This window comes from Lactuca serriola, chromosome 8 (assembly GCF_051521515.1).
Source record: "Lactuca serriola cultivar US96UC23 chromosome 8, Lser_US96UC23_V15, whole genome shotgun sequence".
In the NCBI taxonomy this organism is placed as follows: domain Eukaryota; kingdom Viridiplantae; phylum Streptophyta; class Magnoliopsida; order Asterales; family Asteraceae; genus Lactuca; species Lactuca serriola.
In genome coordinates, this window is record NC_136415.1 from 53,257,937 (window position 1) to 53,274,305 (window position 16,369).

At 36.4% G+C, this 16,369-nt stretch overlaps 1 protein-coding gene across 1 annotated transcript; it reads left to right on the plus strand.

The window, feature by feature from the left end:
- The first annotated feature begins 5,009 nt into the window (after positions 1-5,009).
- CHUP1 (Hydroxyproline-rich glycoprotein family protein) lies at positions 5,010-9,724 on the plus strand. The gene is made up of 9 exons (XM_079016221.1): positions 5,010-5,381; positions 5,497-5,558; positions 5,643-6,374; positions 6,609-7,949; positions 8,032-8,163; positions 8,744-8,925; positions 9,041-9,152; positions 9,249-9,392; positions 9,475-9,724. Exons 1-9 carry the CDS (start codon positions 5,294-5,296, stop codon positions 9,571-9,573), a joined length of 2,892 nt encoding a protein of 963 aa, XP_078872347.1. The 5' UTR covers positions 5,010-5,293; the 3' UTR covers positions 9,574-9,724.
- Positions 9,725-16,369: the final 6,645 nt, after the last annotated feature.

A 16,369-nucleotide genomic window follows, 5' to 3' on the forward strand; every position in this document is an offset into this window, starting at 1 on the left:
TAAGTGCTTAATCCAACAAGTCATAGGCTATCATTATCAGATTTGATCTATACAAGGCTTTTAATGTGTAAAGTTTCCAACTTTATCTAATCATAAGTCTCAAACAAGTTACAACTCAAACCCTAGGTTAAAATGGTCAAAAAAGCTAACACTTTCTTGCATGGGTCAAAAGGGAAGTCCAAAATGCCTTCAAAACAACACAAAGGGTCAAGAACATCAACCAATACCATCTTTGGACATGGAGTTCTCCAAACTCCATAGAAATCATGCCAAAAGGGACCAAAAACCAACAAAAATACTAGATCTATCATCAATCATTCAAAAAGCATAAGACTAGATCACTTACAAAGCTTGAGGAGGCCACAAGAAGGTAGAAAATCTCTGAAGTTTGCTTCTCTTGACACAAAATAGCAACCAACTCTTCAATCTCTCTCTAAGGCACCAAACACAACGAAAGAAGGCAAAACATGCTAGGTTTTTGGAGGTGAAGGGTTTTTGGAGTTGCAGACTGAGCAATAAGGGAAACCCTAGAAATTAGTAGTCATTATATAGGACTTAAGGCCAGGATTAGGGTTTAGGTTGGATGCGTCTCCTCGTTGCGACCCTTACCTTAGTCGCGTCCTGACTTATGACGTGGTTCGCAACGCTATACTTCAATACTCACGCCGCGACTAAAGGTTTTTCCCCAAAACCTTCTAACTTGAATTCCTCAAATTGACAAATTGACAATCTTGGAAATTGGTGTTACATAAAAATAATTAAAACCTACCTTAAATATTTTAGAGAACATGCCTTAATGTTTTTGGCAAAAAATTATATATAAAAATCTAGATTTCTAAAGCTCATATGGTTTTCTATCGGTTTGACTTAAATAGTGAACCACATAGTTTTGTGTTCTAGACCACTTCATACCAACTTATTTTTAATACACATACACATGATGCTTATAGAAGATCTTATTTTGAAGAGGGTTGCAACTTTTTTGAAATCCAAGTTTATTAAATATTGGGGAAGTTTTGAATCATTTAGCAAGATTGTCATTATAGGCAATGTCTTATATTTTGTCTTCAAACTTCTTTGTATGTGTATACAATTACCATTAAACAACAACCAAACAAGTTGGTACCAAATATAGTTGATACGCCACTAATAGCTAAATTTGTGTACCAAATATATTTCGAACGACACTGAGAAAAAAAGACGTGATACAATACCATGTTCACCCTTACATTTAACTTGATGATAACCTTTTGACGCTTTACATAATATGATCGTCGATTTCGCAATGGTTTTCTTTGTGAGTTGTGAATTGTGAATTTGAATAGTCTTTACAAAAAAAACTTATATATTATGAAATAGACCGTATATTACAAATTATATGATTTATATTGATAAAAGTTTTTGTGAAGATTTTTTTTATCTTTTTTTTTGTGGGAACCATTCAAAAAGGAATTTTATAATTCACAACAAGACCAATTATGAAATTGGTAGTTATGTTGGGTAAAGAGTAAATGTAACACTAGTCAAAATATGTCAATAACAATCACATGTGATCATACCAATCATGTAATGTGATTTTGTTAAAACTAGTAATGTAGTAAACTTACTATGTATTTCATGATAATTCTAATATAAATATGAACTTTCATACATACTTTATAGTATAAATCAAATTATATGTCCATACGATTCCAAAAATATAGAGAACGTCGAAATCTGGCTTCACGTGAAGAAGTTATGATAAACCGAACACTATAAAATCTTTATAACAAGAGTAATATAAAATAGTCTTAGAGTTAGCTATTGTAATCTATTAGAGAGTTGTAGTACTCGGAATTACCTACGCGTGCATATAAAGAACGTCAAAAACGGAGTTCGTATGCAAAAGTTATGGCCTTCCGAAGATGTCGCTGTTAGAAACCCTAATTTGACTGAACTCACGAGGTGAGCATCAAAACTCACGACGTTAGGAGTCAAAACGCCACATTTCGAAGCTAGAAGTCTACGGAATGATAACCCAAAATCTCAAGACGTGAGCAAGGTTTTCTCACGACGTGAGGACGCTGCAGGACACGAATTGGGGCTAGAAAACACGCGTTAAAGCTACAAGATAACTCTTACCTTAACTCACGACGTGAACCTATCATTTCTCACATCGTGAGGGCCAAAAATCAGCCTATAAATAGCCATTTCGACCCCAAGGCTTAGTACACCTGAATTTCTTCTATCTCTCTCTCTCACTCTCTCGTTTGTTGAAGCCATTTCGTTCCTGAGCCCGGTGATCGCGAACCGCTGACTGTTTTCAGTTAGATTCTATCGAATCACGATATTAAGGTGAGTTTCACGGCCCCACTTTCTAATATTTCGGGGGAAAACGCATGCTAAATATTATATATACGTTATTATTATGTCTATATGATAGTATATTAGTATCAACGTAGATAGTTATAATAACCGGGATATACTTATTTCGTATATGAAATTATACAACTATCGTAAAGTTGTTAGTATGTTATTGTTATAGTAGTGTACTAATGTAGATCTTGAGTTATACTTAGGATTCTATATATATTATGTGTGCGATATAGTTCCAGAGTTATACTCAGAAGTTCTATATGTTAATTGATAAATATGTTGTTATTGTTGGTTTTATGTCAAGATAAAACTGGATATGTTATATGTTGTTGTTGTTGTTATTGTTAGTTTTATGTTAAGATAAAACTTAGTATTGCTATTGATAGTTTTATGTCAAGATAAAACTAGGAACGTTATATGTTGTTATTATTGGTTTTAGGTCAATATAAAACCTGGTTTTACGTCAAGATATAGCTGTTATACTGCCTAAATGTTATGAAGTTAAGAGTAATATTTAAAAGCGTAGTATAGTGATTTAGGGTTTTAGACCTGAAAATGCTTTTGTTGTTAGAGCTATAGGAAGCCGTCAAAGTCTACATGAGCTACCTCATTCATCAACTAAGATTGGGGATCTTAGTGGAAGTCCTCTGACCTGTAACCGTTAATCCCGTGTGAGCGAGGAAGTCGTGTATGAATAAGATACGGGTTGACGACCCCACTCGTGGTTGTTAATTACAACCCAAGACAAGCGAGTGACGATTCGTTCCTTTTATTTTTATTCCGGCGTCGATGAAGCGCACGGTGTTTGTTTCTCATGGTAAATCATGAGTGTATTGTTTCTCATGGTAAATCATGAGTGTATTGTTTTGTCAGAGGTTTTGTTGTCAAGCAGCGGTTACGGACTCATGGTAGCAAATTGTTAGAAACATTATACTTTGTCGTTACACAAGTATTAATGTTAAGTATAAGTTTCCCCCTACTTATATCCTAGGTACTACTTGTATATTAAGTAGATAATTATACCTAACACACATACTCGTATAGAATTGAAATAAATTTATACGTAGCGGTTTTACTCGTATAAAATTAAAATAAGATTTATACGTAGCAATTTTCGTTTATATGACATTATAAACACTTATATTCATAGTATATGAGACTTATAGGTAAACTACTTATTTGGTAAGTAAACTTTTATACCTAGGATATATATACTAAACGTTGGAGAGTCAAAATGATACTTTCAAAACTATACTTTTGAAACTCGAAATACGTATTATTTTTATATGGAGTCAAAACCTGTGGACTCACCAACTTTATGTTGACGTATTTTAAATGCATGTGTTTTCAGGAAGTTGATAACTATGATACGAGACATGACGTTACACTGCCCGGTATTTCCGCCGACGGCCGGGGTGTGAGTAAAAAACATGGTCATTTTGTTAAATTAACCATATAATTTTGATATTTTGTGATTATCCTAATAATATACATTATAAGAAGAAGATTAATAATTTGAGAGGATAACCAACTATATTTTATATATACATTTTTGTCACATTTTTTTTGACACCTTAGACACCATATCCATGACTTTGGCACCTCAAAGAGCAGTTTAACATTTTCTCAGGTCAACATCAATTTTCTCAAGAGACTTGTTATTGATTTGGTCGAGGTTCAAATTTTATCGGAGGTTAAAAGTGGAATTGAAGATCAAGAAGCCCCAAAAACTTTCAAAAACTTTAGAAATCAAAAATCTATAAATGGGCAAGGGTCACCGGAAAATTGATGTTGATCGAAGATGATGACCGAAGATTCGCCAGAGGTTCCATGGTAGCCGGAGATGTAGCCAGGTTCCATGGTAGCCGGAGATGTAGCCGAAAGTGCCAATTCATACCTAAAAATCGGTTAAACTTAGTAATAACCGATAATAAAAAACGTGCCCTATAAAAAGTTAAGTGCATAAAGTATAGTTCTTAATTTCTTATACAAGTCATTAACCCCACCTAATATGCTATTTGCTAATTCGCAGAAAGATCCAAAAAGGGGACAATTTGCGGGCACAAACGCCTGTTTTATAAAAAGTCAGGGATAAGGTTTTGTTTTACTCTCTTTTTTCATGGGCTTTGGTTAACATACGCCATATGCATCAATCCATTAAAGCAAAGCCAATCTCTACCTTTCTTTTGTTAACCTACCTTTTCCATCTTTCCATTAAACACAACAATGAAATAAACCATATTTGTGCACTTGTCTTGTAAACATGGCCCACCTCCTCCATTTAAGTCCTTACTCTTAAATCTATATTTTCCTTTTGTGGTAAAAACAAAAATTAAAATACAATTTGATTTTTGATTTTGAATTCGACTATTGTTTGTGGGTGTTTTTGAAACTTGGATATCAAGATAACAGCATTAATTGTACCCAACGAAAAAGAAGGTTCATGAACTATAGAATATGAGTGGACAAAAGTATGTTCTCACTTAAATTCTTAACTAATTTCCTGAAATATATATTCGCAAGATAGCTGGATATTAATCTGAATTTACAATCACTGATGTCGTTTTCTATCTGTAAAATTCATGGGTTTCAAAGAATGTCAATCCTTTCGAGACAAAATTTGGCCACTAGATATCTGTGGTGGGTGTAGCTCCTAGTATACACAAATGTGATGAGATTCTACCTGTCATAAACTTCAATACTTCCATGTTTCTAGTTCGATATTGATACTCAAAATTTGCCAATTCATTATCTATCAGATTATAACTAAAATTTCTTCTAATTCTAAGTCTTCTTCACAGATTCTGTATTTTCTGTTTTTCACTTTAGCGAATGGTTGACCATGGAGTCGTGGGATGCCGGTTGAAATCGGATTTTCATGGATATAATCTATAATAGATGAGTGGCAATCTTGTAATTTCATATACACGATACCTACATGATTGTCAGGTTAGGGTTCATTGTTGCTGCTTCAATTGCAGCTTATGCAGTTAAGCAGGTCAACGTTAAACGTCCTCCGTCAACAGGTAATTCCATAATTCGTTTCTTTTTATTAAGAGGCGATTTTTTTTTTCTAATTTCTATGGCTTTGTATGGATACTGATGTTGTTCAATGCCTCTAATGGTGAAATTGGAGCTCAGGTAACGATGAATCTACTTCTGGACAAAATAAAAAAGAAGAAGAAGATAAAAAACAGATTACGGTTTGTGTTATTGCAGAAGTTATTCTTAATTTCGTATTCAAATTTCAGTCTCATGACTGTTCCTAGGGTTTTCGTTTTTTACAGAATGAAGAGGAAGAGGAAAAAGAAGAGGTTAAACTAATTAGCGGTTTAATCAATGCACAATCAAACACTCCAGATTTTGAAGATGACATCTTACCTGAATTCGAAGATCTGTTATCCGGCGAGATTGATATTCCGTTTCCGACAGCCGAGAAAGAGCGTGTATACGAAATCGAAATGGCGAACAACGCAAACGAACTCGAACGATTACGGAACTTAGTCAAAGAGCTTGAAGAACGAGAAGTCAAACTCGAAGGCGAACTTCTCGAATACTACGGATTAAAGGAACAGGAATCCGATATCGTTGAATTACAAAGACAATTAAAAATCAAAACAGTCGAGATCGATATGTTGAACATTACCGTCAAATCGTTACAAACCGAGAGAAAAAAGCTTCAAGAAGAAGTCGTTAATGGAGCTAATTATAAAAAGGAATTAGATGCAGCCAGGAATAAAATCAAGGAGCTTCAAAGGCAGTTTCAACTCGAGGCGAATCAAACGAAAGGGCAATTGTTGTTATTGAAACAACAAGTTGGGATTCTTCAAACGAAAGAACAAGATGCATTCAAGAAGGATACTGATATTGAGAGAAAGTTGAAAAGCTTGAAGGAATTAGAAGTGGAAGTTGTTGAGCTTAAAAGGAAGAACAGAGAGCTTCAACATGAAAAGAGACAATTGGTTGTTAAACTTGATGCAGCTGAATCCAGAGTCGCAGTGCTTTCAAGTACAACCGAGGTAAATAAGATTGCAAGTTAAAAAATAAATTTTTTTAGGACAAAAATTGTAAAATTCATATACATTTAGGGATCAAAAGTGTAATTTTTTCTTCTTCTTTCTTATTTTTTTATTTTTTATTTTAAAAAAATAATAAGAAAGAAGGAAAAAAATCAAAAATTACAAACGTTGTCAATTTGTTGAATGCCATAATGCCTTTTCAGTAATGTAATTCCCATGGTGCTACTGCTACAGACAGAAATGGTGGCGAGGGTGAAAGAGGAGGTGAACAAATTAGCACACACAAATGAAGATCTGTTAAAGCAAGTCGAAGGACTCCAGATGAACAGATTCAGTGAAGTTGAAGAACTCGTGTACCTTCGTTGGGTTAACGCATGTCTGCGATTCGAGCTTCGAAACTACGAAACACCTTCAGGAAAAACTTCAGCTCGCGATCTCAACAAAAATTTAAGCCCTAGATCTCAAGAAAAAGCCAAACAGTTAATGTTAGAGTACGCCGGATCAGAACGAGGTCAAGGAGGCGACACAGATCTCGAAAGCAACTTCTCTCAACCATCTTCTCCAGGATCCGAAGATTTCGATACGGCTTCTATTGATAGTTCCATGAGTCGATACAGCAGTTTCAGTAAAAAGCCAAGTTTGATCCAAAAACTTAAAAAATGGGGGAAATCAAAAGATGATTCGAATTATTCCAGCGCTCTTACTTCGCCTGCAAGGTCGTTTACCGGTGGATCTCCTAGGGTTAGCGTTAGTCAGAAACCGAGAGGTCCGTTAGAAGCTTTGATGTTACGAAACGCTGGTGAATCAGTCGCGATTACTACTTTCGGTGTAGCTGATCAGGATTCCGCTAATTCTCCAGAAACCCCAAATAATGTTGCATCATCGTTTCATTTAATGTCGAAATCGGTTGAAGGCGTTTTAGATGAGAAGTATCCTGCGTATAAAGATCGACATAAGCTTGCATTAGAACGCGAGAAGAAAATCAAGGAAAAAGCCGATCAAGCGAGAGCTGCTAGGTTTGGTGATAGTACTGCAAGTTTCAAGCCACCGAGTTACAGTAAATCAGTGAGTTTGCCGCCAAAACTTGCTCAAGTGAAAGAGAGAGCAGTGATTTCTCCTTCTGCTGATGTCATTTCCGGCGATCAGTCAACCGATGGAAAGTCAACGAGCATGCCACCTGTCAGTAAGATTCCATTTGCCGATATTGAAAAGAGACCGCCTAGAACTCCACGTCCTCCTCCGAAACGCACCGGAGCCGCTCCTGCAACCACCGCTAATCCAGTATCTACAGGTGGTGGTCCTCCGCCTCCACCTCCTCCACCAGGTGCTCCCCCACCACCGCCACCACCTGGCGGCCCACCCCGCCCACCTCCTCCACCGGGAACCCTAGCTAGAGGAGCCGGTGGCGGTGATAAAGTTCATAGAGCTCCAGAGTTGGTTGAATTTTACCAAAGTTTGATGAAACGTGAAGCTAAAAAAGATACGTCAATCATATCTTCATCTGCATCAAACACAGCGGATGCAAGAAGTAACATGATCGGAGAGATTGAAAACCGGTCAACTTTCCTGTTAGCTGTACGTTTCAAGATTCTAATCTCCCATTAAATCAAATGTTTATGCTTAAATATTTACTAATTGACACTGTCTTTGTTTTCAGGTAAAAGCTGACGTGGAAACTCAAGGTGATTTTGTCGAGTCACTTGCATCTGAAGTCCGAGCTGCTTCTTTCACAGATATAGAAGATTTGGTGACTTTCGTGAACTGGCTTGATGAAGAACTCTCATTTTTGGTATGTTATTTAAGATTTGTTACATAATTATTAAAAGTAATTTATATTTTGGTCCAAGAAGTTTTTGTTTTTTTGCAAATTTTGCTCTTATTTGAGGTTTTCTTTATCCTCTATTTCAAGTAAAATGACTATTTTAGTCCATAAGTATAACTGCTTTTGCAGTTTTGTCGTTTTCTTTGGCAAATTTGGTTCTTTTTTTTTAGAATAGCACCAAAAAAGTTAAAAAAAACACTCAAAGTTTTACTAAAATTGAAATGTTTTTGGTCTCTGTTTCCATGTAACTTTCTACTTTGGTCCCTTATTGTAATTCATTTTTGCAATTTTGTTCTTAAGAAGTTTTATTTTGTAATTTTGTTCCTTATTTGACATTCTAGTAATGTTTTTGCTCTTTATTCCAAGTAAAATGATTACTTTGGTACCTGAGTTTTTTAACTTAACTGAGTTTTTTAACTTTAGTCCAAAAGTAAGAAAAAATGACCAAAATTATTAAAGAAAACTTCTTGAGATCAAAACTGAAACATTCAGCTACGTTCAGGGACCAAAAATGTAATTTACTCAAAATTATCTATATGTTTTTCAGGTTGATGAACGGGCAGTCTTGAAGCATTTTGATTGGCCAGAAGGAAAAGCAGATGCATTTAGAGAAGCAGCTTTTGAATATCAAGATCTAATGAAACTCGAAAAACAAGTCTCTAATTTTGTCGATGATCCAAGTGTCCCATGTGAACCCGCTTTGAAGAAAATGTACAAGTTGCTAGAAAAGTATGTTTCAACACTTTTTTATTTTCCATTATTAACATCAATATTTAATTTTATATAATCAATTAATCACCATAGCTAATTAGCTACTCTTTATAAAATATCCAATTTTTTTTAGAGTGGAGAACAGTGTTTACGCATTACTAAGGACAAGAGACATGGCAATGTCGAGATATAAAGAATTCGGGATTCCAATAAATTGGTTACAAGATTCCGGAGTTGTAGGCAAGGTATTGTTTTTGTTTGTTAGTATAATACTATAATTCAATAAAACCTTTTTTTTTTTTAATAAAATAAACAATAAAAAACATTTTTTTTTCTTCCAGATCAAGCTTTCGTCTGTGCAATTGGCTAGAAAATACATGAAGCGGGTTGCATCAGAACTTGATGCGTTGGATGGACCCGAGAAAGAACCAAACAGAGAGTTTTTGGTGCTTCAGGGTGTGCGATTTGCTTTTCGTGTTCATCAGGTAAAATATATTTGAGAATTGATCAATTTTTATACAGATATTTTTTATAATATGTGTTGCTAAAATTATTGTGTTTTTACAGTTTGCAGGAGGGTTTGATTCAGAGAGTATGAAGGCATTTGAAGAACTAAGAAGCCGAATGAACAAACAAACAACCGAAGAAAATACGCCTGAAGCTTGAGTGTTACATGATTTTTTTTTTATTCCTTTTTCTTTTTCTCATGTTTATATATTTTGTATTTTAGTTTGTTTTATGTTACTGCCTCCATGCAGATAAATATACCTTATATTGAATTATATTATACAACCAATAGGTCAAATTCAAATGACAAGATATATATGCTCATTTTTACGAAATATAATGTCTAAACATGACTTTTGGCGAATTGGGATCATAGGGAGGAATGGATTGTGATTTTAGTTAACAACACACATATGTAGTATAAACAAAGTTATTGGAATGATGAATTTGAATACATATGTATATGTAAATTTCATACAAAAGGGTAAAGGAAAAATGTGTTGTTATTTCTTGAAACTATAGGACTAAAAAGAAATAGATACAAATGAGTATGAACCAAGGGAGTAAATAAAAATAAAGGGGTAACTTAGATATATTCCATAAAGGAAGTTTAGGTTTCAAAAAGGGAACATCCAAAATAGTACTCTATGATTTAGCCCCGTAATAAGCTATAGGTAAGTTTAAATGAGCAATTTAGAGGGTGGAGTTTCTCTTTTTTTATTAGGCGTGGAATTGATATATTATCGAGTTTTTTTTTTAAACCGTTTATCGTATTAACTATAATTGACAGAATAATTTGAGTATCAGTACCGTACCAATTTATTTGGCTATCAAAAATTTTGATTGGTACGGTATTGGTATTGATATATACCAAAAACTTATATATATATATATATATATATATATATATATATATATATATATATATATATATATATATATATATATATATATATATATATAGAGTTTGACACTTGATTAGGCTTCACATTGTAATCACCTAGTTTTAGAGAGTTTTCCAAAATTGGAAACAAAATAAGCAAAAAACTGTCATGTTATCAGTGTTTAGTACTATTAGTACACAATATCTATAAAATAAAATAACATCATCTATAAAATAAAGTAAATGTATTATGTTTGGTTTTTATTCAAAAATTGTTTCATAAACACAAAGATAGCAACAAAAGACTTTACTTTTGAACAAAATAAAACTAGTTTTATACCCACCAATGATCATTTTGCAAAGATTTAGAAAGATTAAACATAACCAAAGAAGAAGAAAGTAAAAAAACAACATTTGAAGAATTTGGTTTTTTTGGCAATTAGAATGTTGATGAAGATGGTTTGAAGCTCCAAGGTAGAAGGTCTCTAGAGATATCCACCAACAATTAATCAACTTGATAAGATGCTAGTCTTCATCTTGTAATAAAAGAATCCTTTAAGCCTTTAAGAACAAAACAAAGCTTTTGTTCTAAAGGAGAGTTCAATTAAAGTATCAAATTCTTCCTACTTTGATCTTAGTACTTTAAAAGACAAAAACTAGAGAGAATATAAAGATATGAAGTCATAATTTTCATGGTTTTTGACTAGTAAAAGAAGAGATACATGCAAGCCTTTTAATCATCTTAATCCATGTCCTTACCCATTAAATCTTGATGCTTTAATACACCATGCATCTAACAACAAAAGGCTATAAGTGCAATGTAGCATCCCAAAAGTTAAGACTGAAATTTCGATTTTTAAATTAATAAAATGATTATCTAAACAACATCATAGAAACCATGGTGAATCAAAGTGTATCAATAACATCCAAGTACATCAGAGTAATATAAAAATGCGGAATGATATGGTGTGTGCATTGCAATCATCCTAGGCTCTTCCCCTTCGAACCAAAAGTACTTGAAACATAAACTGAAAATTGTAAGAACAAAGCTTAGAGAGTTCCCTAAAATATCACATACCATACATATCAAACATATAACAGGCCCCGCCCATCATTGGGGTTGGCTCGACATCGAGCCCCACTCGGAATAGATCTGTTAGTCATCAGGCTCTGCCCAATATACATATAAACAAATAAACATATAATCATATAAACACATGCAATAATCACAAAGATAAATAGCATACGTGATAGTCATCGGGCCCCGCTCAGTATACATATTAATATCATACATGCAAGAGTCACGCAGGCAACTAGCATCCTAATCATAATAAACCATGTGTCGACATTGGTGCCTTCGACCCGCTACACACAGTGAGGAAACTCACCTCTAGCTGCTGAATCTCTCAAATAAATCTTGGTCTGCTGGTCTGGAAAATCCCCGCGCTAACATCATCAAATAATATCCAATTAATAATTGGATCTCGAACCATAATAAAAAATCTAATCTACTTGTCAAATATCTAGAGTAAAAGACCATTTTACCCTTTTTCTTACTAGGCCCAAAACCAAGGCCCAACCTATTTACTCATAAGACCCAAATTCCTAAATGGCATCCCAAGGCCCAACTTCCAAATTAGGCCCAAAAATAATCATGGACCTAATCCCAAGAAAGCCCATACTCTATCCATGGACCAAAGTCAGAAATCCAATGGCCCAACAAGGCCCAAACCCTAAAAGCCTAAAATATGGCCCAAACCCGAGGAAGTCAAACTGACAGTCAATATGTTGAGTACGTGGGGGGTACTTAGCTCGTACGCTTAACGTACTCCTTCCAGGGCTAGTACACGCAGCGTACCAGCTGTGTACGTCTAACGTACTCCCCAGATTACCAACCCAAATCAAAAAGGACTTACTCGATTAAGCCAATAAGCCAAACTTACAGATCTGATCCTAAATGGTGACTTAACACGTAAAGTTGGCAACTTTACACCCATGCATGACTTAATAAGGACCAAAACTCAAAAAGAAGCTTAATAAGAATCTTAACACTTGCATGGACCAATATCTTACATAAAGTTTGCACATTTATGAACAAGGGACATCAATGGAGCTAAGATCTAATATGCATGGCTTCTGGAGTAGATCAAAAGCTTAACTTTAGCTCAAAAGACCCAAAAATGCATAAATAACACAATAAGTTGGATCTAGCATAAAGAATAATCAATATGGGAGCTTTTTTTTTTACCTCAAATGACTTGCTAAGATGAAGATGAACCTAGATCTACAAGCCCAAGCTAGTCCCAAGCAACCACTGAGTGTTCTTCTTCTTCTTCTTCTTCACTAAAAACACCACCAAATCTAACTTTCAAGCTCAAAACTCACCAAAAGCACTCAGGGTTTCATTTTTAGGGTGGAGAGTAATGGAGGCTGATCAATAGAATGTCCAAAGGTGGTATAAGTTGCTTAAATAGGGTGCAAACCCTAAACATTAGGGTTTTCCCCTGCACCATGTACACCATGCATACTCCACGTATGTCCCACGTATGTGGGTGTATCTCACATCCAGAAAAGAGCTAGTACGCTAAGCGTGCTCATAGAGTACGCTCCACGTACTAGCTAGGGACCAAAAGATAAAGATTTTGCATTAAGAGGCTAAAAGGGGAACATATCAAATTACGAATGTTATAATTCTCCCCCACTTGAATAAGACTTCGTCCTTGAAGTCTGCTGCCCCAAATAACTTCGGGTAATGCTCCCACATATCATCCTATGGCTCCCACGTCCATTCTGAACCCTTGCGATGTTGCCATTGAACTTTCACCAACTCAAAAACCTTGTTCCTCAAGGTTTTCATCTTCTGGTCAAGAATCGCCACCAGTCTCTCGATATAATTCAGGCGATCATCAACCTGAATATCTTCCAATGGAACCATCACGGATTCATCCACTAAACATTTCTGCAACTAAGAGACGTGAAACATGCTATGGATTTGACTAAGCTCATCAGGAAGATCCAAGCGATAAGCAACCCGGCCCACCTGGGCCAAAACCTTGAAAGGACCGATATACCTAGGGCCCAACTTGCCCCTCTTCCTGAATCAGATGAAACTTTTGAAGATGACACCTTCAGGAGAACCATATCAACAACCTGGAACTCTAGATCATATCGGGGATTGTCGGCATAGCTCTTCTGCCGACTCTGAGCTGCCTGGAGTCTACTCCGAACCTGCTGAATCAACTCGGTAGTTGTAACATCCTGTTTCCTGGCATTTTTGAGCCATGGACCGGGATTCAATTGTGTAAGGTTTTGGACCTTAAGAAGGAAAATTTTAGTCCTTGTGGAAGGAGGTAATGATAGTTAAGAAATTTTACCCTTGAATTGTGTTCTAGGCCGAAGGGTAGAAAGGGAAAAAGTGAAAGTCCAGGTCCTTACAAGATATATTGATTTTTTCCAAAACTTTTTTAGTCTAAGATTTTTAGATAATATTGCAGAGCTATTCAACACCTTTTCGTGGATATAAAGAACGTCGAAAATAGAGTTGGAGCGAAGAAGTTACGGTCGTTTGAAGTTAGGACAATTTTTGGGTTAGTCATGTGCGTAGGGTGTACGAGGAGTACGCAGGGTGTACTAGGGCATCCCTAGTACGTTGGGCGTACCGGGAGTATACAAGGTGTATGCGATCAGTATCCAAACCCTGTTTTCATGGTTTGAGCCCTATTTAAGCTCCTTAACTTCCCTAAACCCATTCCATTCTCAGCCTCCACGTCTCCAACACCCTCTCTTGAAACCCTAACCATAGATTGAGTAAAAATAAGGTGTTTTTAAGTGCTTTGGAGTGTACTTGGTGCGCCTTGGAGAAGAAGGAACTCATTGAAAAAGCATTGGTTGCTTTGGAGCTTATAATCTAGATCTTGTTCACCTTGATCTTTCTTCTAGAGGTATAAATCTTGAATCTTGATGATGAAATTGTTAGATCTAGCTAGTTTGGGGTGTTATAATCTTTTGGTCACTTTAGGTGCATAAATTTTAGATATTGAAAGTTTGTGACCTTGTTATGGATAAAGTTGGAAACTTTATCCATCTAAACATCATTTTAATTCAGATATGATGGTTAGAGACATGGACTTAATGGATTAAGTTGAAAAAAGATGCACTTTTGGGTCCCTTTGAGACTTAAAGACAATTATCACACCAGCATTTGACCAAGTTTGACCTTGGGTCAAACTTGAGGATTTTGGACTATTGATTAAGATGGTAACTGGTTCTGGTGTTAGTGGATTCGTGGGAGCAAGCAGTGCAGAAGGGAGCATATCGCAGTCTTTCAAGGTTCCTCGATTTAGGTGAGTCTTCTTCACTGTACTTGTGGGTCGAAGGCACCAAGGCCGGCCATTGGATTGAATATCCTGTTATATGATAGTATGTTATTATGTTGTAGAGATCTGTTAGATCGGTATCTTGGTATATAGGATGTTAGCATGCGGTAGTGATTTGTAGATCTGCCTGTTGTCTATTGACTGATTATATGTTTATTTGTTATGTATATGTCGCCATGTTATGTTCAGTTGGGTTGAGGCCGTCCTGATTTGTGCTGAAGGCCAAAATACCCAGGGTGGTCCTGATAGATTATCGGCCCTACAAGGCAGTCCAGTCAGGACGAAGGCCCGGTGAGCGGTTCGAATAGGCTGTAGGCTCTGTGAGGCGGTCCAGTCATGCTGAAGGCTCGGAGAGTGGTCCAAATAGGCTATAGGCCCTGCAACGCGGTCCATTCAGGCTGAAGGCTCAGTTATGCATGCTGTTGTTTGTTATGTTATGTGGTGGTACTTTGGGAGAACTCACTAAGCTTTGAATTACAATTTTAGATTATTTTTTCAGGTACTTCTGAGGACCGTGGGATGCAAAGGCGTGATCATGCACATCTTCCTGTTTTATGTCACCGGGTATTGGGAAAACTTTTATTTTTAAATAATGTTTTTGAAACAATGACTCCTTTTGTAAACAATTTTGGTTAATGGTTGATTTTGAAAATTTTAAATTTCTTTGATTTTTTTGGAGTGTTACAGTAATCTTGAGTACTACCTCGGTACTCCCCATGACTCGCTCACTGACCTGACCCCAACATATCGGGGTCCTACAGTTCCTGCCATAGAGCATCTTAAAAGGAGGTCGATCAATGTTGGTATGATAACTGTTGTTATATGAAATTTCCGCTAACAGAAGATACGTATCCCAACTCCCATAGAAATCCAATACACACGCTCGAAGCATACCCTCCAAGGTCTGAATAATCCGCTTGCTCTGACCGTCAGTCTGTGGGTGGAAGGCCATGCTGAAATGCAGACGAGTACCCAACTCTTCGTGGAACCTCTTCCAAAATCTAGAAGTAAACTGGACGTCCCTGTTTGAAACCATAGAAACCGACACCCCATGTTGTGCCATAACCTCCTTGATGTATATCTCAGCCAACTTCTCCGCAGAGATACTCTCCTGAATCGGGATAAAATGCACGCTCTTGGTTAATCGATCCACGATGACCCAAATAGAATCCAGTCCGTGTGCAGTCTGGGGAAACTTCATAATGTAATCCATGGTAATATCTCTATTTCCAAACGGGGATGTCTAACGGCTGCATCTTGCCATGAGGCCACTAAATTTCCTGCAAGTCAAGAACCTCTCCACATATCGAGCTACATCCCACTTCATACTCGGCCACCGATAATCAAGATGAAGATCTCTATACATATTCGTCGTCCCAGGATGAATGGAGAATCTCGATTTGTGTGCCTCCTCCATCAGAACCTGACACACACCACCCCAATACGGAACCCACACTCTCCGATGGAGAGTCAATAACCCTCGACTATCATAATCAAAGGAAGCTAGCAGACCCACTATGCACTCACTCTTCCGGTGCTCTTCCTTCATAGACTCAACCCGAGCCTCTCGAATCTGCTCCAAAAGTGGAGTAATCACGGTCACCCTCAAACAAATATCCCTGATCGGAACTGCGATCGCCTTGCAGCTAAGAGCATCGACCACCACTTTGGCCTTCCCCAGATGGTAAAGGATCTC